The 22,287-nt window shown below is 41.5% G+C and overlaps 1 protein-coding gene across 3 annotated transcripts in view; it reads left to right on the top strand.

Moving 5' to 3' along the window:
• The window catches only part of frem1a (Fras1 related extracellular matrix 1a), a 34,157-nt gene extending 14,255 nt beyond the window's left edge, over nt 1-19,902 (top strand). Inside the window, exons 6-37 of one of the 3 annotated variants that reach the window (XM_017430340.3) lie at nt 358-681; nt 777-885; nt 2,773-2,904; nt 3,739-4,083; nt 4,166-4,308; nt 5,799-5,995; nt 6,073-6,163; nt 6,262-6,429; nt 6,519-6,727; nt 7,100-7,193; nt 7,907-8,159; nt 8,355-8,555; nt 8,779-8,964; nt 9,047-9,243; nt 9,345-9,552; nt 10,752-10,896; nt 10,992-11,133; nt 12,353-12,548; nt 12,913-13,177; nt 13,371-13,788; nt 13,914-14,115; nt 14,204-14,348; nt 14,441-14,570; nt 14,692-14,764; nt 16,266-16,409; nt 16,514-16,722; nt 16,812-16,859; nt 16,945-17,133; nt 17,477-17,608; nt 17,810-17,925; nt 18,077-18,162; nt 19,020-19,902. In XM_017430340.3, the coding sequence (XP_017285829.1) occupies nt 358-681; nt 777-885; nt 2,773-2,904; nt 3,739-4,083; nt 4,166-4,308; nt 5,799-5,995; nt 6,073-6,163; nt 6,262-6,429; nt 6,519-6,727; nt 7,100-7,193; nt 7,907-8,159; nt 8,355-8,555; nt 8,779-8,964; nt 9,047-9,243; nt 9,345-9,552; nt 10,752-10,896; nt 10,992-11,133; nt 12,353-12,548; nt 12,913-13,177; nt 13,371-13,788; nt 13,914-14,115; nt 14,204-14,348; nt 14,441-14,570; nt 14,692-14,764; nt 16,266-16,409; nt 16,514-16,722; nt 16,812-16,859; nt 16,945-17,133; nt 17,477-17,608; nt 17,810-17,925; nt 18,077-18,162; nt 19,020-19,210 (5,688 nt within the window). In that variant the 3' untranslated portion in view covers nt 19,211-19,902. Of the gene's footprint in view, nt 1-357; nt 682-776; nt 886-2,772; nt 2,905-3,738; nt 4,084-4,165; nt 4,309-5,798; nt 5,996-6,072; nt 6,164-6,261; nt 6,430-6,518; nt 6,728-7,099; nt 7,194-7,906; nt 8,160-8,354; nt 8,556-8,778; nt 8,965-9,046; nt 9,244-9,342; nt 9,553-10,751; nt 10,897-10,991; nt 11,134-12,352; nt 12,549-12,912; nt 13,178-13,370; nt 13,789-13,913; nt 14,116-14,203; nt 14,349-14,440; nt 14,571-14,691; nt 14,765-16,265; nt 16,410-16,513; nt 16,723-16,811; nt 16,860-16,944; nt 17,134-17,476; nt 17,609-17,809; nt 17,926-18,076; nt 18,163-19,019 lie in introns of those variants that run through there. The other 2 variants (XM_037976392.1, XR_005233350.1) reach the window with 2 other exon arrangements.
• Nucleotides 19,903-22,287: the final 2,385 nt, after the last annotated feature.

Raw genomic sequence — 22,287 nt, forward strand, 5'->3', positions numbered from 1 at the left:
TAACGGATAAAGAACTGTCAAAGATAACAGCAAAGTGATCCAACAGGGCGACATCAGTTACAGAGACATTAGAAATATTCACACCCTTACTGATAACCAGGTCCAGTGTGTGACCTTGAGTGTGTGTTGCTTGTTTGACATGTTGTGTTAGACCAAAACTCTCTAATATATTAAACAGATTTTTTGCCCCTTTTTTTTTAACCCCCACCACTAGAACTGAGTTTTTTCATAATCATATCAGGAATCTTATGTTTCTTTATGACTTCACTGATTCAGATAAAGGTTTGATTTGCTTTAGTTGTGCTTTTGCTACTATTTTGCTTCAGGAACTGAACATTTATTCTGTATTTTCTTTAGTCTGAGCAGGCCTGGATTCCGGTGCAGATAGCTGGTGCGATGCCCAACCAGGCTCCCAAACCATCATTCATGTCTATGTTTATCCTGGAGGTAGACCAGTTCATCCTCACTCCACTCTCCACTGCTACAGTAGACGCCGAAGACGAGGAAACCCCCAAACAGCTGCTTGTCTTTAACATCACCAAACCCCCCCAGGAAGGCTTTATCACCCATCTTTCTGATCATACGCGTCCAATTTTCTCTTTCACATGGCTTGATCTCAATGACATGCTTATCGGGTATCAACCTCCAAATTCTTCACATACGCAGCGTAGGAATTACGAGGTAGCGTATCTCTTTATTAAACTTTTTTTGTGTGTGTAATAAACTGTTTACTTTGTGATATCACAACCTTTTTTAAAATTTTGTTTTCCCAACAGGTGGAATTTGAGGTTTATGATTTTTTCTTTGAGAAGAGCCCATCGATGACCGTTCACACTTCTGTAAGAAATGCAGACACAAATGCGCCGAGAGTTTCCTGGAATATGGGTAAGTTAGCTTTGTCATGTTGCAAACATAATGTTGTTGACTGATTATATATGACCTTTGAAAACTGGAAACCACACATAGAGCTTCATTGCCTTTTTAATTACTGGTTTGGCTGTTTTACTTATTTATGACCAGTTTAACTCAAACACGTCCGTCTATCTCAGTTTCATCAGAGACCATCTGATTTTGGAGGAACCCCAACATTTCCTGAAAATTTCATCAAAATCTGTTTATTAGTTTGTAAATAGCCTTGCTAACAGATGGATGGATAAACATACCATACCATACCATACCAAAAACATTACCTCCTTGTCAGAGGTAAAAATATCAGTCTTGCTTAGTATTAGGCAGCTCAGAAGGCTGTATTTTATGTGTCTTCAGGGTTGGTAGATTGTTAACAGGACAGGTCCAAATTCATCTTTTAATTGGATAAATACCTCACCACATCCAGTCACTACAGTGACAGGTCAATTGCTACTTCTATCTTTTCTTTTAAAATAATTGACATTTAAAAAGAAACCTAAACAAGGTTTTAACAAAGGGTTCACCTGTGACCTTGACTTTTGACCCCATGACCTTGAAATCAATAGGGATCAGCCTCATCCCATGCAGTGCAGTTTGACATTCCTACATTACACAGACACCAGACATTGACCTTTGACCTTCACCTTTGTCTGGATCACCAGAAAAATGTAATCACTTGTTTGTTGTGACAACTCCAACATTTCCTGAAAATGTCATCCAAATCTGTTGATTAGTTTTTAGGTAATCTTTAAAAACTTCAAAACCATGTTATGTATTTGGTACTGAAAACATAACCTCCTAGGCAGGGCGAAAAAAGTCAGTCTTGATGATGGAAAGAAAAACATGTAAGGTAATATTGTACGTCCTAATGACTTAAAGCATAGGTCACATGTAACATTCAAGGAGGATGCCATGCTTGACTATTACAGCGAGTCCTTCAGCTTGGATAAAATATGCAGTCATGCAATCTGCGCTTCTGATTACATGAAAAAAATGTATAAAGAATTGTTCATACACAACCTTTTGTGGGAATACATGTACACAGTATAATGACTTAATGATGCATTCAAATACAACCTGTAAATTCAAATATCTACACTGAAATAGTAGCTACTCTAAATATAAACAGAGACAATTGAAGATTAAATAACTCATTTAGGTTTGTTTCAATAATACAGATTTTATTTTCATTACATAGTGAAATTCTACAGAAACTTCAGTAAATTCTGTGGGTTACTGTCAACTTTTTAAAACACTCTAAACATTAAAGTCATATTGTTATTAACAAACCTCACTTCAGTCTTGAGTTAACAGCTCCCAAAGCACACGTGTTTCATTTTTTGCTCTGTTTCACCCACAGTGGTTGTAGAAGGCTCTGAGGGTTTCCCTCTGGTGCTTGGAGTATGTATTGTGAATCAATATCAGCTATTACCACACCAAATTGTAGCTAAATATCTGTAAAACTGACTGAATTATAACAGTTTTTGGATTTTGTAAGATCAGTTCTTGAAGTGGGTTGACTCCAAAAGTTAAGTCATAGATGAACATCCAGTGATTACTTTCTGAATGTTTCCTGAAAATATGTCCAGTGGTTCATGAGATATTTTGCTAAAATACATACAAGAAAATATTTTTTGCCTTTGTGCAGTGGACAACAATACACACCCACCACACTTTGAGGCTTCTACTGCCCCCTAGTGGCCAAACTAAAGAAAGCAATAAAAGTTCATGTGTCCAAAATTGTAAAGATGCCATCAAATTTAGTGCTCAGATATTTTTAATTTCACCCACAATAAGCCATGGATTAAAAAAATACACAAACTATTACACATGTAAGTTTCCTAACAGCCTTCTGTTGTGCAGGTCTGAGTCTCCTAGAGGGTCAGTCTCGTCCAATAACGTGGGACCAGCTTCAGATTGTGGATAACGACAACATAAAAGCTGTTCGAATCATCATTGTGGATGGGCTGCACCACGGGCAGCTCACTGTAAGAGGTACCAACACCACAACCACTACCAAGACAGACACAATTTAGGTTTCACCATATTTCAAGAGCTTTATTCAAACACAACTGAAGCTACTGGATTTAGCTTTGAGGATTGTCACACCGCCCACCTTTTAACTTCACAAAAACACTGAAGAATATAGCATAAATGACTTCTCCATACTCACCTTTGTCCTGCCCTTTCATACAGAAAACAAATCTGATTAACAGAAAAGTTGTGCTTTATAGTTATGAGAAGAATTTCTGGTTTTCTCCCAGAAAAAGCTATGCATTTAAAACATGACAGAAAACATGTCCAGGTCCACAATCGTGCCCATAATAAACAATAGCTATTTAAAAAAACTGGTTCAATTCTGCCTGTCTTCATTATAAAAGAGTACTCCAGTAGATTAAATCATCATCAACCTGGGGCTGGCTGCCAAGGTAGGTACAAAGCGGTCCAAGGCCGGTACGATGTGGGTGGAGGTGGGCAATGAAATAATGTGCAAGACCTAGAATACAGTTTTACAAGCCTTACACACAAAAATAAAATGCCTTTGTCCATATTTGGCCATTCAGAATGTGGTTGCATAGCTAATTAGTCGCTTGGTCACAAATACTCGCAATCTTAAGTCAAGTTTGCGTTGCTAACTAGTCTTCATCAGTCACAGTCCACTGAGATACTACCTTTAACAGTGTTAACACCACGTGTAAGAAAACTTGTAGGACAAAGTCTTATCCTCTTTCAAACTGAACCCATTTGAAAGTTTGGTTTTAAATCAGAACTTGGAGCTGGGTACTGTTATATTTCATGCCTGCTTTAATTTCTTTATGTAAACTCCAGGCGGAAAGGGCTTCACCTTCACTGTCAGTGACATAAAAGCCGGTGTGGTCTGTTATCTCCACGACGACAGCGACTCTACCAAGGACTTCATCGTCTTCCGCATTACCGATGGCCACCATCAGACCCGACATAAGTTCCCCATCAAGATCCTCCCCAAAGACGACAGTCCTCCTTTTCTCATAACGAACATGCTGCTGGAGGTCTCAGAGGGACAGACAGCTTTGCTGAGAGGCTCCATCCTCCAGGCTTCAGACATGGACTCCACTGATGACTACGTCCTCTTTAACATCACCCGCCCCCCGCAGGCAGGAGAGGTTATGAAATTCCCAGGATCAGGGTTGACAGGTCAGGGAATGGGCCTGTTTTTGTCCTCTGTTGTCATACTCTCGATTTTTGTTGATGTCATGCTTATGTTTGTCTTAATTAGGTTATCCAGTGAGCCACTTTCTCCAGAAGGACCTTACGCACTCTATAATTTACTATAGACACTTTGGGAGCGAGGTGTTTGATGACTCATTTGAGGTGGTGCTGTCTGATTTCCATGATCCCCCCAACCTGTCAGAACCTCAAGTGAGTACCGGCAAGACACCTGTATGGACACAAAAGGTTTACTGTTTAACGTGATAGCATTAGAGCTATACATGATTAGAAAAATGCTGAGGTGCATGGCGTCAAATTTACGCCAAAAGTCCACCACGAGTGTGTATAATGCTCTAAGCATGCTGTTGGGTATTTATTTCACTCAACCTGATAAAAGAAACCACACGGAGAGGATTGTTTGTTTCTGACAACTTTTGCAAAAGGAGAAGTTTCAAAACAGCAGCTCTTCCTTAGGCAGCTGTCCGGGAAGCTCTGACCTCTGCATGAGCTATCTTTTTTATTAAGAGAAAGCAAAGGGTGTGGACTGAGCCAGCCAGAGCCGGTCCAGTCCATAGTGTAAACACATGATAACATATAGCTGAGGCAGAGGACATCTTAACCATAACACAGAGATTGTAGGGCGCCAGAAGCTGGCGCTGCTGTGCGAGTTACCTTGAACTGCATTAAACCCTCTGACTTTCAGTTGTGTCACATAGACAGTTTTGAAACCCAACACATGCATTGAACTTCCCGCTGAGTCGTAGTAAACATTCATAAAATGTTTACTGATCAAACTTCGACTCAGCTGCATTAACTCCACACAGAAATGAGTTAGCTATGGAAGCCAGTGCCAACAAGAGTTAAGGGTCGCGATCACCACTGCCACCACCCTTCCCCATACTCCACCCAGGACCCTGAAACATTGCCACCATGATAATAAACTGCCATTACCTGGCTAAGGAGGTTTTGTGCATAATCAAAATGGCTGTGAACCTATCTTGTTCTCTCACGAATAATGGGGTGTTCTTAAAACACCCTGAAGACCTCCCCAAGACCTCACCAAGACCCTGCCAAGACCATCCAAGCACTGGCTGATCTTTCACATTGCAGCAGGGTGAAACCTTATGACCTTTGGATTGTTGCTTTTTAGCAAAAAGGACCTGGGTGTGACTCCTGGCTGGAGCCTTTCTGCATAGGATGGGCATGTTCTCCCCATGAATGTTTTATTTTTCTGCAGATAGTCTGTTTTTTCTCACAGTTAAAAAAAATGCACGTTAAATTAACTGGCTACTCTAAATTGACCCTAGGTGTGAGTGTGAATAGTTGATTGTCTTAATGTGGTCCTGTGATGAATTGGCAACCTGTCCTGGGTGAAACCCACCTCTTGTACAATGATCACTGGAGATACCTGTTCCCTCTGACAATACACAGGACCAAGCACATAAAGACAATGGATAGATTTACTCTGGTTTGAAATAGTGTACAGATAAAAAAGCATTCCTACAAAAAATGTTGCCAACATGTTAAGTAGATTCAGTAAATCACTTGACAAAACAACATTCTTTGTCTGTGTTTTGTACTTGGAATTTTCCCTACTGTTAAATACTGAAACTTTATACACAACATATGAATATGGTGCAGTATAACTATAAAGGTTTGTCGTTGATAACTGATTCAGTTTTGTGTATCGGTGTCTTCAGATGGTGATAGTGCACATAGAACCTGTTCCAGACCAACCCCCTAAAGAGGTTCCTGGTTCCAGTCGGTGTCTTGTGATTAAAGAAACCGAAGTGGTCTATATTACACGGCAGCAGCTCCACTTTGTAGACCAGGAGTCTCCAGACAGTGAGCTCACATACACAGTTACTACTCCACCTTTCTTCACTGGTCCTCACAGGTTAGTATTACTCACCTTACAAGACATGGTTAAGAAAGCATCCCCTCTGAAGTTTGGGTTATTGTCTTACCGAGCAGCAATCCAGATGCAGGGAGGTTATTTCTTGTTGACAGCATCCCCAAATTTACCAAAGACTCCAACGCACCAGTTTTGAGACTCTTTACACAAGTAAATCTTTTTTTTTCCTTTGTCTTTATTAGTCATCAATGCATGTGGTACTGTTCACTCGAAACTCAACCAGTTTGTATAATTTGTTCTGTTTTCAGCATGCAGTGAACTTCATGAAAGTCGCCTACATGCCTCCAGTCACGGACATCGGTCCCAACCCTAAATCTGTCCAGTTTGTTCTATCTGTAACCAATCATCTGGGTAAAACGGTCCCTGGGATCTGCTTTAACATCACTATAGTCCCAGTGGACAACCAGCCACCACAGGTGGAAACCACAGTTGCCTCTTTCCCTTCTCATTTATTGTCCGTGGGATTGTGCGTATGAAGGAAATATGTGGATATGTTTTGTTTCAGGTCATCACCAACTCTTTGACTGTAGATGAGGGAGGGGAGTGCTTGCTGGGCCCTGAACACTTGCACATGTCAGATGTAGACTCTGCACAAGACGCCTTGCAGGTGGAGCTTCAAAAGGAACCAGAGCACGGGGCTCTGCTCCTCAGTGGCTATCCACTTACAGCAGGCCAGACCTTTGATCTGCAAGACCTGAAAAGCCTTAAAGTTAGGTCAGACATACTGCTTGATTTCTTTATCGATGTCATATTAGAGTTTGGGATTTAAAAAAAGCTAACCAGACAAAATGGTTGGGACTATGTCTTTTGAATGGCTTCTTTTGGACCTTATGAGATGTTGCATAACCTTGAGGATTTAATACAACTGATCAACTCTCTCATGTAGTAGAGTTCTCTTTATTCCATTCGCTGTTTAGTTAGGTTTAAGCACCAATACTATGTTTTGATTTAGGTATCCCAATCTCCTAGTTAAACCAATGTTTGAATTTTAGAAAAAAGTGTTTATCCTGCAATGTTTTTAGGATCTGAGAGAAAGAATGTCTTAATACTAGTGAAACATTTGTTTTTTGTTCTTCGTTTGTTCAGGTACACCCATGATAACTCAGAAACTACAGAAGATACCGTTGAATTTATGGCAACAGATGGCACCAATTCAGCTCGTTTTACTCTGCTCATAAATGTGAGTACAATTTCAGGACGTGACCCAAAAAATAATATGAAATGGTAATGGGGTGTGACGGTACATTCATACAAAACTGTCACAGTACAGATAATTTGGAGAGATAGAGTGAACTAGGACGAATGCATTAGTCACAGGCTACATTTTGCTAACAGCGATGACAGAAAAGAAGCAGAGGAAGATACTATGTAAAGTACTCAAACTCAAACAAGGAATGAATGGTTGTTTCAGAGAAACACACAGAAACTTAAAGACTTTCCTGTTTGATTCAAATCATCTGTGTGGAAATGTTTCCTGGTAATGATCTGCAGCAGCAGCAGAGGGAGACAAGAGCTGTATGTATGCCAATTTCTCCTGCAAGACGCTGTTTACAGTTCTGATGGGATGGGAAAAACAGTACAATATGCTGTTTTTACTTTTCACTTCATAGTGAAGCTACCAGCTGACAAATCGTAGATTGCTGTATACAACTTGGTATCTTAATGCCTTCCTTCTGACAATAGTAGTTTGTTTTTCTGTCTTTACTTTCCAAAAGTTAATATCTGTTAAACAGGTGTTCCAATGATGATAACATTTATTGCCAAGAGGTTTTGTTACAACAAAAGAAATAACCAATCCAACACAAATTTCTCAGTACTTGTGCAGTTTATTCCTGTTTTGTTTTATACTAACCTGCCACCAATTTGCACAAAGATAAAACAATATAATTGCAGGTAACTCCCATCAACGATGAGGTTCCAGTGATGATTGATGGTTTGAAGCCAGTTCTCAGATGTGCGGAAGGACAAGAAATGATCATCACTGCAGAGTATATCTATGCCACTGATGCTGACAGTGACAACAGCAGCCTAGCCTTCCTAATAGCCCGCCAGCCCTATTATGGTGTGGTGCTGCGAAATGGTGTTGTGGTCGACCGCTTCGTCCAAGCAGACGTCACTACAGGGATCATCTCTTACAGACACACAGGTAAAAATAAAAGTAGACTAAGCTAACCTTATTTATTTGGGCCAGGGAGCTCCAGTCTATGGAATACAAATAACTACCTAAACAAAGACATGAGTTAGTTATCTCTGTAGACGTACTGGGGAAGCAAAGGGCTGCAACTGTACACCGCCATAGAGTAGAATTTGTCTCTGAAAGTGGTTGCTTTGATTGTTTTAGGACTGGAGATCGGACTCATTCCACGCCAAGACACCATCACCTTTGTAATTTCTGATGGCGAGACGGAGACCTCCGCTTTATGCTGCAGCGGGGGAAACACCAGGAGTGAGGACACGACTCGTCTCCGGGACAGCCTGCCTGTATACGATCTCCACATAACAGTGTTTCCTGTTGATAGCCAACCCCCTTCACTGGAAACAGGTGGGCTAAAGACAGCTACAGAGAATATTTGGATATATTTTGTGTAGGCTAATGTGTAGTGGGGTTATTGAGGGTTGGAGGATGTGTAAGGATGGAATAATGGCTAACATACCTTGTCTGGCAGTAAAATATGTTATTTGTCAGTATTTGTTCAATATTTGGATTAACTACAGTGGATAACCATGTTTAGGGCAATGGATTATTTGTTCCTACTTGTTCACAGGTGACATCTTTATGGTGGATGAAGGTGGGACTGCCCCAATAACAGTGTCTCATTTGAAGGCCTCTGACACGGACACAGCCTTGGATGAGCTTGTGGTCAGTCTGATTTCTCCTCCACAGTTTGGTTACATAGAAAATATCCTCCCCAGTCCGGGCTTTGAGAAAAGCAACACAGGCATCAGCACAAGTGAGCATAGTCATACACTGCATTATTGTAAAAACAGGTGAAAGAAATAGTTCCACTTGTTGTCTTTCTTCTTTGTCCACAGCTTCGTTTTTGTACACAAACATTATGGAGGCCCATATTAATTACGTCCAGTCCAGACACCAGAAGATGGAGCCCACAGCTGATCAGTTCATGCTCTGTGTATCAGATGGCAAGCACAGCTCTGCCCACATGCCATTTTACATCATAATTAACCCAACAAATGATGAAACCCCAGAATTTGTGGCTCACAACATCACAGTAAGTTCTTACCATCTCAGTGTTGTTCCAGAAGATGGTCACGAGATTTTGTTCACATAGGACACATGGACATAAACTGACTGGGTTCTTTGTGTCAAGAGGTACGAGAGGGAGAAATGAAGCAGCTGGACTTGTCTGTTCTCCATGCAGTGGATCTGGACGTACCCAAGAACGTCCTGCTTTTCACCGTGGTCAGACCTCCTCAGCACGGCAACATCCTCCACCACAGTGATGGAAAACTCACAAAGAGGCGAGAAGCCAGTCTGCAATCTCCTATCCTTGACTTTACCATGGCAGATCTTAAAAATGGTAATTTTACATCATTTAAAAATAACACATTTTTATTTTCTTGAAAGAATGAGTTTTGCAAAAGGTCAAAGTACTGCAATCTTGTCACCTAGTCTGTAATTAGCCGTGTCTGAAGTAGCAAAACAAAGGAACAGGAGCAGACAAGAATAGTTCAGGTGCAGCCTGTCAGATGAGGACGTTTAGCAGGACAGCTCAAACCCTCAAAGGCTTGGTGGAGGGCTGATCCAAAACATCTTAAGGAAAGGAACTGGCAGAGAGGCATTCAGTGAGACCCCCTTGAGGACAGGACCTGGCAAAAAGACAGCCAGTGAAACCCTCTCAAAGACTGGAGACTGAGAGGGGTCCTTGGGAACAGGTGTACAAGGAGCATCTGCCTGGAACCCCTTCGTCTCTGGGAAAAGAACATAACATGGCAACATTGTCAACAGAGACCAGAGACCAGAGGGATGCATTGTGGAGTTTGGCTTTGGCTGGGACCATGGCATGGAACTTGGCTGGGACGTGGTGCTCTGTTGGTGGGATGGGGAGGAACACAGAAAGGAGCTGGGCCAGACAGTCTCACATTCTGGGGATGGCAGTTTGATTGCCAGCCAAGTCTCCCCTGAATTAACTTAGCAGCCTACCAAGCAAAATATTCCAAAGTGTAATGTAGTTGTCTGTTGGGCTCATGCTGGTCAGGTGCTACTGTCATAAGGTGGTGTAACGAAACCTAGAAATGTTGAAAAGGCCTCAGAACAGACAGGCAGGATTAATCTAAAACTCTTTGATAATAATAATAAACAAAAAACCGGGACCAGGAACAAAATGTGAATGTGCAATAAGGACCTGACAAATGAAGCCAAGGAGCTTAGATGGGTGATTAGTGAGTAGAGAAAGATGAGCTGATTAACAGATGGAGCAAAGGTGTGAGAATACAAGTTAGAGCTGAGGGGATCCGGCTGAGCCACAAGGAAATAATGACAAAATGATCTACAAACATCAGAAATACTGAAATACAAATAAACCACAAATCAGAAACCAATACAAGTAACAAAACAACAGCAAAACCAACAACTTTGACAATAAGTGTTAGGGGTTAAAATCACAGTACATTCTGATCTCACCAAAAAAGAAACATCAGTATGTAGTTTTGACTCAAGCTATAATCTGTCATGACTAAATCCAAGTTATATCCTTTGTTTACCACCATTGTGCCACAGGTATGGATCTGATGTATATGCACGATGACTCTGAAAACATGAAGGATAGTTTTACCCTGCAGCTGACTGATGGCAAACATCAGCTCCAGAGACAGGTGATGGTTGAAGTGGTGCCAGTGAACGACGAAGAGCCTCGTGTCATCAGGTCAGACTAACATCTTCACAGTTCCAGTTTAAACTACGTTATCACATGAGTGACTTGAAAAAAGGTGACCCATATGTCCTTTTGATGGCTTTCAGGAACAACGGACTGGCGGTGGAGCCAGGAGAGGCCAGGATCATATCCAGTGTTGCGTTGTTGGCAGAGGACGGAGACACTCCGTCCTCAGAGCTGATGTACATATTTGAGAGTGTCCCCACGCAAGGACTGCTTCAGTTTAGGGTTGGTGCAGTGTCGTAGCATTTCAAAGCAGAACACCTATTCTTTGATAATATGTTCCATTTTAGTTTAGCTTTTATAGAAACAAGATACAAAATCATCTATTTAGTCTCAATAAGGTTTAAAGGAAGTCAAGACATTATTGACTACAGTTTCAATGATGTAACGTACAATTACGTTAAGTTTGCACATTGCATCCATCCATCTAATCCATTTTCTGCCACTTATCCAAGACCGGGTCAGGGGGTGCAACAATTTAAGCAGAAATGGATGGATGGATGGATGGACAATTGGACAGACAGAGAGATGGATGGATGAGTGGATGATTGATGATGTAGTTGTTTTTACTTCATAATTAACCAAATGACTCAAGAAGTGATAGCTGGGTAGAATTCTTGGCCTCAACAATGGCTGGATTAACAAACAGATTGCTGATATGGATGAGTAAATAAATGGCTTGACATCTGAACAGATGGATGGACAAATGACTGATGGATGAATGAATGGATGGATGGATGCTGCTGAATTTGTTATGTTTTCAGCTATCATTTAATATTTGACTATCCCTGGAAAATTATTCTTATGATAATAAAAAACAACACATATAACCCCCGTGAGGCACATTTTATGTACTTAAACCTGAATACTTCATTATGTTACTTTGTCTTTATAGTACTGTCTCATGAAAAATGATTACTTGTGTCTTCTCAACAGTATTTTTTTAAAGTTTGCCTTAATGAAAGTGTGGTACTTAATTGATTTTACATTGATTTGAAGAAACCTAGTTGGAAGAATGTTTTGTTTCAATTAAGGGAAGTTCACTCAAATAACTATAACTACCAGCTTAGTGGCCTAGTGGTAGAGTGTCCGCCCTGAAGCTGGAAGGTTGTGGGTTCAATCCCCAGCTGGGGCATACCAAAGACTATAAAAATGGGACTCACTGACACCCAACATTAAGGGTTGGAATTGGAGGGGGTTAGATCACCAAAATGATTCCCGAGTGTGGCACCGCTGCTGCTCACCCCTCCCTCAGGGGATGGGTCAAGTGTGGAGAACAAATTTCACACACTCAGGTGTGTGACAATCAGTTAATCTTTCTTTCTATTTACCATCTGTCTTTTCATTAGTAAGATATAAACTTAATGTGAAAAAATTAAAATAGTGTTAGGTTCAATGACACACAAAGGTGGTACGAGTCTAATTGTTGCTTATCTTGTCTCAGGAAGGCCAGCTGTGGGGGACGCTGACAGCTGGGATGAACTGTAGCCAGGATATGGTGGACATGAACCTTTTACGTTACGTCCACACAGGCTTTCATGCTTCTAAAACACAAGACTTCTTCATCTTCCACTTGCTGGATGGAAAGAATGAATCACCATCACAGCATTTCCAGATCTCTATCAAAGATTTAGAAAAGGGTACTGGACTTTTCTTGATCTTCACCAGACATACTGTATATTTAGATAAGATGTACTTACCGAATGTAACCTTAGGTTGGACAAAACATACAGTCAGTTCACGAAAAAACAAACTGGTACAATTTCAAAACAAAGCTGCTCTAGTTAACATCTCTTTTTGATTCAGTTCAAGTTTATTTCCCTCCCTGTACCCTGCTGGAAAGATTTTGGTCTTGGATACTTTAGAAACCCTTTCCAGTTCTTTTAGAATTTATGTCTTGGCAAGGACTTTTGGTAGCATGCAACAGCAGAAGGCTAACAAGGGTTAGTCATAATGTTTTGTCTTACCTGAGTTATTATAATAATTAAGTCTTGTGGTTTCCAGGAAACATTGCCATCTTTGTGAAACCAGTGAATGTCAGACGCGGCGACCGTGTTGTTCTCAGCACCGATGTGCTGTTAGCCACCGATGGTAGCAACAAACCAGAGGAGCTTCTGTATGTCATCACCAACCCACCTGCTCACGGACACGTAGAGTACGTCAACCATCCTGGACTGGTCATCTCCACGTTCAGCCAGATGGACATAGCAGCAAACCTTGTGGCTTATGTCCATGACAACCGAGCCACCAAGGCAACAGAGACTTTTCAGTAAGTCCTAAAACCTAAGAACCTAAGAACAATGAAAAAACTGGAGGATTTCTGAAGAACTGAAGGGTGCCAAAGTGCCTAAAAATGGCCCGGTAGTCCTATTTCCCTCGTGCCACAAAGATTTCCAAAATCTCTATAACGTGACTGAAATCATGCTATGAGCTAACGCCCAGTTTGTTGCATGTTTTTATAGGTTTGTTGTCAGCAATGGTAAAACTAGTCGAAATGGAAGCTTTGAGGTTCTAGTGGAAATGGTGGATCACATCCTGCCAACTCTGACCTCCAACAATGGTCTTACGGTCCCACAAGGCTCCGCCATGATCCTTGGTCCTGATTGCCTGTTCTTGTCGGACCCGGACACTCCACCCAGTGCCCTGACCTTTGTCCTCCGACAGCCTCCGCAGTATGGCAGCCTGGTTTTAGCAGGCACCACCCTGACAGCTGGCTCAAACTTCACCCTGAGAGACATAAAGGAGCTGGACGTGACATACAAACACGACGGGGGCCCATCGCAGATCGATCGATTTGCTTTCACGGCCGCCGACAGCTCATCTCGGGGCTTCCTGCTGGATGGACGGTTACAAACAGAACCTGTGTTCTTCACGATTCAGGTGAGTGACCGTGGATGCAGTGGTTTTCGGATTGTGTCCTTGTTCTCACACTGTATAGCACACAGTGGTACTATTTATGCAACTTTCGACAAAGTCCTCTTTGATGAAGCCGGCTGTATTTTCAGATCAAGCTTCTGGATAAGTCATCTCCTGAAGTTAAGAAGCTGCTCCCTCTTTGGAAAGCAGAGCTTTTAGCAGATGGCCGATATGGGATCTTCCTGTCATCCCGGGAGCTGAAGGCTCACGACGATGACAGCAGTGATGAGGAGCTAATATTTTCCATTGTTCGTCCACCTCATTTTGGCTACCTTGAAAACATTACCACAGGTCAAGATGATTACTGCGTTTATTTCAATCTCTACTGCATCTTAATTTGAAGTGGTAAAAAACCAAATTTATTGCTTTGCTCTTACAGGAAGGTTTGTGTCACAGCGTTTCTCTCAGGTGGAGCTCAACAAAAGAACTATAGTTTATATCATCGACCCGGGCAGGGAGTCTCTCTCTGACAGCCTACAGTTCAGAGTCTCCGATGCTCTGAGCAATTTAGGGCCTGCTCACACGTGAGACAAGACAGTGATGCGTTTACCAGTTTATTTTAATTATTTTGATTTGCAGGTTTTGTTTTCTTCATGTCTCTGCTTTGTGTTTGCAGACTTGAGTTCAAGTGGTCCAGTGTGGAGCTTTCTCAGGCTGAGGTCTCGGCCTGTGAGGAGCAGGGAACCATCTCATTGGACATTACTCGAAAAGGGAACTTAGCTGAGTCATCATATGTCACTGTCAAGGTCTAAAAGTTATTTCTTACTGAACCGGATGAGCTTGAGCCCTAATTATGTTTAACTGGTTTAAAATTAATCTCGTACTTTTCACATATAACACAAATTTCTGCAACTTCCTTTTGTTCAGGTAAAAGAGGGGACTGCGACTGCCGGAAAAGACTTCCTTGTGAACCCCTCAGCTCTCATCCAGTTTGATCCAGGTATATCAATGGTCAAACATTTCTGTGATGCTTTTAAAAATACTAGAGAGGGTCTGTTTATCAGAACAAGTATGATGAAGGTTGGTGTGTCAGAAAACATAGGAGAGACAGGAAACCCAGCTTGTTGATTTCAATCAATTTTTTACAAAGAAATATTGATCATAAAATCCCAGGGATAAGACAAATTTAAGCAGCAGAATATCTCCAACCTGCTATCTGCCTGGGCATCAAACTGTGAACGGACATATTCTAAATGTCTTCTTTTACCAACTGATGAGGACGTCTCAGAAGACCTATCAGTACATCTTATCTGCCACAACAAATGTAAAAACATCAATGTTTATGTGACATATCAGGGCTCAGAACTATATGTTATTTAAATTATTAATAATAGCTTGTAAGAGTACCCAAACAGCACAAACACCTCATACCAGCTCAGTCTTCACCACAACAGATCAAAGCAACCCCCTCATTACTGAGGATGACCCCCAATCCGTTGATCCGTCCCCTGCTCCATCTTACCATCACTCTTGAACAAGACACTGAGGTACATGAACTCCTGCACCTGAGACAGCTGCCCAGTGCACGCTGAAGGTCAGGGCCTGAAGACACCAAGAGAAACACATCATCTACAAAAAGCAGAGACAAGACCCTAAGGTTCTAAAACCAGACACCCTCCACTCCATGACTGCACCTTGAGATCTTGTTTATGAACACCACACACAGGATTGGAGACAAGTGGCAGCTCTGGTGGACTCCAGCTCGCATCAGGAATGAGCGTCTCTTTGTGCCGAGGATGCAGGACTGCTGTTGTTCATATTAGACATGGACCGGCTAGAACTTAGAAGTGACTCCAACACCTCATACTCCTGCAGCACTGTCCACAGAAAGCCTCAAGGAACAACATGGTCATATGCCTTATACAGATCCACAAACACATGTAGAGTACACAGTCAAACTCTCATAACCCTCTTAGCAGCACAAGGGTAAAGTTCTGGTCTGCTCAGCCACATCCTGGGCGAAAGCCCCACTCTTCCCTTTGGATTTCAGGTTCAACAATTGGCTGGAGCCTCCCTGGCTGTGATGTGTGATCCCCTTGATAGTTGGAACACACACTCATTCCCATTTTTCAATATTGGGACCACCAACCTGCTGGTGTTGCGATGGTTCTCCATGTGACATTAAAGGGGCATATCAAACATGACAGCTCCACAATGTCCACAGTCCTCAGCATCTCAAGGAGGACATGTGGAAGATGAATACTTCAAGGTGTGCTATTTCATGTGTAGTAATCCTGTGTGTTTTGTTCATCTGAAGTTAACAATAAGTCATTTTAAAGAGTGAAAACACATTTTTTATGTCTTGATACATAAATGTGTTTACATCAGAAAAAATACAACTTTGGTAGGTGCAGAGATTCACTAGGGGTTTTAACTCTTACAGAAAGAGGTCAGAGCTCTCAAACAATGGCCGATTCAACACAATTTTGTTGTCCATGTAGGCGTGTCAAAGCGGAGGTGGCAACTGGAGCTCATTCAGGACCACATTGAGGAGGCGGACGAGCACTGTGAGGTACAGCTAGTCTCTCCTGAAGCCACAGTGATTAAAAGCATCAACAAGGCTGAACTCACCATCAGAGACTCAGGTAGAATTGTGTTTTTTCTCCATAAAATTATGAGGTTGTTTTGTTTTGTTTTTTTGCAATATAAACCCTAACCAGAAGAACTTTTTGAAACTTGAACAACTCAGGGCAGTGCAGGCTAAACCAGGATTCTCAGACCCCTCTGCTTGGAGGAAAAGAGATTAGGTCAGACACTTATCCTCAGCACGGATCCATTCAGCTGGAGAAACTCCCCCTTGGCACAGAAACTGTCGTATGGACACGAGGAAACAGCATCTCCGTGTCCAGGGAAAGGCTCCCAAGAAAGAAACTAAGAGTTGTGACCAATCCCATATCTGTAAGTATTTAAGTATCACCATGTAAGTTCATTATTAGTAACTTTGCTCTATAAAACAGGACATAGAAATATCCTGTTTTGTTTTTCAGATTGCCCCCTCATCAGTGTTTCACAATGGAACAGACATTGTTTACACGGTAAGAAGCTGCAGCAACTAATTCCAGCTTTCCAGCTCTGCTGGCTAAAAACAAAAACTTCTTTTCACTGTTTGCTCAATTTCAGTACCATGGAATTACACAAGTACAAGTGGAGGACGACACCTTCCCATTCAAGAAGAACAGAAAGGCAAACATCCGGGTGGTCAGCAGAGGGCCACAGCTCCAGCACCCTCCTGGTGTTCCTCCTGGAAAAATGGCAGATCCTCCTCTTAAAGTTCCAAAACTACAAAGAAATGGACTCGCTAAGGAACATGTGAGTTGTAAATATCCGTGCTGCTAGAAAATGTTCAAATGTTCAGTGTACAGTATATCCCTGGAACCATCCATCTTGGTATTTTAATTATCAATCAGGATAATCAGTGTCTTTTTGAAGGGGTGGATTCTGTTGGGGTGTTGGTCCAATTATCCCTTTGCAAAATCGTACCCCCACTTTTTAATGCAGAGGTTCTCATTTTGTACCAGTTGGATACAAAATGACAGTAGATTATTCTTAAATCTTGGCTGTCTGTCTAGATGGCATGAAACAGACCAAGGTTGTTGCCTTCTAGTTAAAACAGCACACAGCTTAATTTGTATTTTTGCTCCGTGACCTGAAGGCAGCAGATGATAACTCAGATCCCAAACCGTGTGTGCCGGAACTGATGGGACTCCTGCATTTCAACCAAACCACCAAGCAACTCTTTCTCTGCGACGGTGTGTCCTGGAAACTGTGGGCACCAACTGATCAGGTACTGACCTCTGAAGGAAGATCTGCCTCTAATGAAGCACGCATAATATCATCAAGTTAATTGTCTTTGAATTAGCAATGATTTCTGCAGTATGTTAGCTTGTGACTCAGTTGGAGCATATTAAGGGGGGGTTAAGAAGATAATCAGGATTAGAATTCAAGTTTGCCAACAAATGCCAACATGTTTTGCACATTTCCACAGATGGTGAGTGCTCAGCTGTGTCCTCGGGGCTGGACCTTCTATGGTGGACACTGTTACGTTCTCAGTACTGAGCACAAGGTCACGTGGAGAGCTGCAAACAGGGCCTGCAGGGAGAGGTACAGTTTTACAGTCTGTGTGTGAGGACATACAGACTTTTCACACACGCACACACAAGATCTAGCAAGAAATTTGGATACATGATCGTTCCAGCTTGGGTTAGTTGTTGGTATAACCAGTTAATGTAACCTGTTCTCCTTCCGATATCAGATACAAGGGATCTCTTGCAAGTGTTTCCTCCAAAGGCGACATGGACTGGCTGTGGGACTTCAGTGGAAGAAAGCCCTTCTGGCTAGGTGAGGGTTGAAACACCAGTTCACAGTTTTGTGGCTTTTATTCCAAATCTGAATAGGAAGATTGTTCTAATGATGTTTCGTACCTGACTGGTTTCCAGTCTTCATTACCTGCTCCCCTCTGAAACAAGCCCGTTCACACATATACAGGTCATTTTTAGAAAAGAAGATATATAAAGGCATTTAGATATAAAAATATCAGAGTTTCAAAGATTTAACTCCAGCTGCTGCTCTGCTCAGTGTAAATGCCAACTCATCTACTCTTTAAAAGCTTCTAATTGTATTTAAACAGTAAAATTAAGACATGATTGTATTAGAACTGCTTGCTGAGATGTAACTGATACAGCTTCACAATAAACAATAAACAAATCCTCTTTAGAAAGGATTTGTTAATGCGTTATTGATCCGTTAATCATGAGTTTGGAAACACTTTATGAAACCTTACCAATCACTTATAAAACCCTCTTCATAGACTGAAACAAGCTCACTATTTGGCAAGATCAAGTGCAGAACAAGTAAGTTACCTGCATGGAAACACTATGAGCGTTTGTACATACGGAGTATGTTTTGGTATATAAAGTTAAGTTCAAAAATGTAAGGTGAGCAACGTTTATATTGACCTGAATGAATAAAAACACAGCACTTGATCTTGCCAAATAGTGAGCCTGCTTCAGTGTGTAAACAATGTTTTATAAATGATTGGTAATTTGTTAATAAGTGTTTACAATCCCATGAACAAACTATTTATAACACAGTAATAAATCCTTTATGAAGGGGCTCTTATTGTGACGTGGCACCATATAACCTAGATCAATATTTTGACTGAAACAAAAAGACTAACAGTTCCTTCGCCGTTTAAGGCCTGAACGACAGGGAGGGCCGAGGGCGGTGGGAGTGGGCCGACGGCGAGCCCGTCAGCTACACCAACTGGAGGAAGACGCCCCCCCGCTCCAGCAGAAAGTGCGTCCTGGTGTGGAGAAGAGCCAAGTGGCAAATCAGAGACTGCGGGAGCGGCAGGGGTCACTGCTTTGTGTGCTCAGTGAAGACTTGAACCGAGGCGCAGGAAGCGTCTCAGCGGGTTGTTTCTGGAGGAGGAAGGACCGGTGCTCAGGACACATGGATTCAGTGTCTGACTTATAATGACAGCTGTGTTATATAACCTGCTACACTGAGTAAAAAAAAGACAACTTTGTTTACACTTGATATACTTTTGTGAACCACTGAGAGGATTATTAGCTACTGTATGTAAAGCAGATGAATGTGGGTTTTGTGTATCTCAGAGTGACTCGGTTGGATGAGTCACAGGGGCTCCGATGGGATTCTGCAACACAAGATTCTCCAACACCTTCTGAACTTATTTTAATTTATATTTTCTTCACTCTGTACACATTCCTAAATCTGTTGTTTCCATTTCCTGTCACAACAGAAGTGCCGCACTGTTGTCAATGGAAATCTCGTAGTTGTTAAAGCTGAAGATGCAACAAATGTCTGTGGACATTAATTACTGGGACATTGGGAATCTGAGGGAAATAACTCCATGTAGAGACGGTGGGGCTGACGGTGCAGAGGGAGGAGGTCTGTATGACGGTTTTTCTCTTGGATCGGGTAAAATCCCTCCAGCCATGAATGTCTAGACTCACCTTTGTTTATCATATTTTTTTTCCACAGTATTTTAATTAAGCATAAGCATTGAAATGATGGCCTTGAACATAAATAAAAGTATTTGTCACCTATTATATAAAACTGTCTTGACTTGGAGAAGACTTACTAACAGCCACGTCTCTTGTGGTGTCCTGTAGGTTTACTTTAGAAGCATGGTGTTTTGGCTTCCCTGTGGTCATGCACTCCCTCTATCCCTCTACCTGACAGAGTTTCATTCATATTCACATTAATAAATCCAACTTATTCCAGATGATGTGGTCCTGTTGGCCTCATCGAGCCGGGGACCTCCAGCAGGCACTGGAGCAGTTTGCAGCTGAGAGGAAAATCAGCATCTCCAGGTCTGAAGTCATGGTTCTCATCAGGAAGAGGGTGGGTCGCCAACTCCAGATTGGGAATGGTCCACTGCCCCTCGTAGAAGAGGTCAAGTATCTCGAGGTCTAATACTTGAGTGGGAATAGAACAAAGTGGGAGGATGATAAGGATTGGAATGGTATCTGCAGTGGTGCAGACCCTGTACTGATCTGTTGTTTTAGAGAAAAAGCTGAGCCGAAAGCTAAAGGTCTCAATTTACCCATCGATCCACATTCCAATCCTTCCCTACGGTCACGAGCTATGGGTAATCAACAAAAGAACGAGATATCAAATACAAGCTGCTGAAATGAGCTTCCTTTGCAAAGTGGCTGGACTCACCCTCACGGATAGGGTGATGAGGAGAGATACTCAGAACGAGCTCGGAGTAGAGTCACTGCTCCTTATCAAAAGGAGTCTGTTTAGGAGCGTGTCATTACCCACAGAGAAACGAGTCCTGAATCAACATGGGCTGAAAGGAAACTCAGTGAGGAAGAAGTCACTACTCCCAAAACAACATAAGAAGCCAGATTACAGTTTGTAAATGAAAACAGACAAAAACCTTAACTTTTGTTGTCGTGTAGTCTGATGAAACTAAAATTAAACTGTTTGGCCATAATGACCATCGTTACATTTTTAGGTAAAAGGAGGAAGCTTAAAACAACCTATCTGTGAAGTACGGAGGTGGGAGCATCATGTTGTGGGGTTGTTTGGCTGCAGGAGGGTCTGGTGCATGTCAGAAAATAGATGGCTTCATGAGGAAAGAACATGATGTGGAAATATTGAAGCAACATCTGAAGACATCAATCTGACTCAGTTCCATCAGCAGAAATGGGACAAAACTCCAGCAAAGTGTGGGAAAAACAAAATGTTTGACCCAAGTCACACAGTTTAAATGCTATGATGCCAAATACTAAGATAATGGATGGACACTTGTGACTTTGAAGAAAGGAATCAAAAATATTCTCTCATTATTTGGGAATTTAAGAATCCTAACTGACCTAAAACAGGAAAAGTTTTATTCTGATTTAATGTCAGACAGTGTGTCTTTTTATATGGTGTATGGAAACATCTGGTTTTCAGTGTCAAGTGTTCTAGTCATTGTGAGGTGTCCACACTTAAAGGACCAGGACCTGGACCAGACTCAGTTTGTTTTATTTGACCAGTTGCAGGAGGTGAAACAGAAAACCACAGGTAAGGTCATTTAAATGCACTGTTACAAAAGGTATTCCAACAAGGTAATGTTAGTACATTTAGTCTAGGTAAAAGGTGAGTACATTTCATTTATAGGTAAAGGTTTTAACAAAACAAAACAGATTTTTAAGGAATATTCTGTATATTTTTAACGAGAGTTTTTATATTTCATCAAATTTAACTAAAGTTTAAAGAGGAATTTTGAGTTGTTGTTTTTTTTACTTTAATTCATACAAATTTAGGTAGAAAAGCCAAACAATGAATTTAGTATATTTATCTTAGTTGAATGCTTATTTTAAGGCCAAATACAATGACGAGGCAATATCTAAATGTTACCCAGGACACAAACCATTTACACATTAAATGTTTACCTAATGGAACCATACAATGTATTTTTTCACCCGAAATAAAGTTCCAGAGTGTTTTTAAGAGAATTCAAGAAGCGATTGTCCTTAAAGTTCAGAAGTCCTGCTTTCCCTCACAGCGTTTCATTCCCTTTGTGTAGCTGCCACCAGCTGAAGGACCGGTTCGCCGTCTTGTCTTGCTTCTGAGCGCGGGCTGCTGATTGTCCTAATCCAGCTCACCTGGTGGAGCGTTCAGGGGCGCGCTGCTGTGCAGGACCAGAAAAGATGTGAGGACGTCACACAGGTAAGGAACTTGTCAAAGTGCTTTACATTAAACTAAAATAAATCACAATAAGTAAAAACACTAACAGACAGGTAGCAGGAGATGGATGTAAACAGTTACAAACATCAGACTGTAATCAAAGTCTAGAAGTCATAAACTTTTCAAAACTTTACATTTCTATGTTCTTTATTAGGACCTAACTGAACACAAACATATAAACTCGAGCTAAAATCTCTTTCAAAGTATTTGCTAATTGAATCCAATCAGAATTTGTCAGATTTTCCAGTGGACTGTTCT

Source organism: Kryptolebias marmoratus, linkage group LG7 (genome assembly GCF_001649575.2).
Source record: "Kryptolebias marmoratus isolate JLee-2015 linkage group LG7, ASM164957v2, whole genome shotgun sequence".
NCBI lineage: Eukaryota > Metazoa > Chordata > Actinopteri > Cyprinodontiformes > Rivulidae > Kryptolebias > Kryptolebias marmoratus.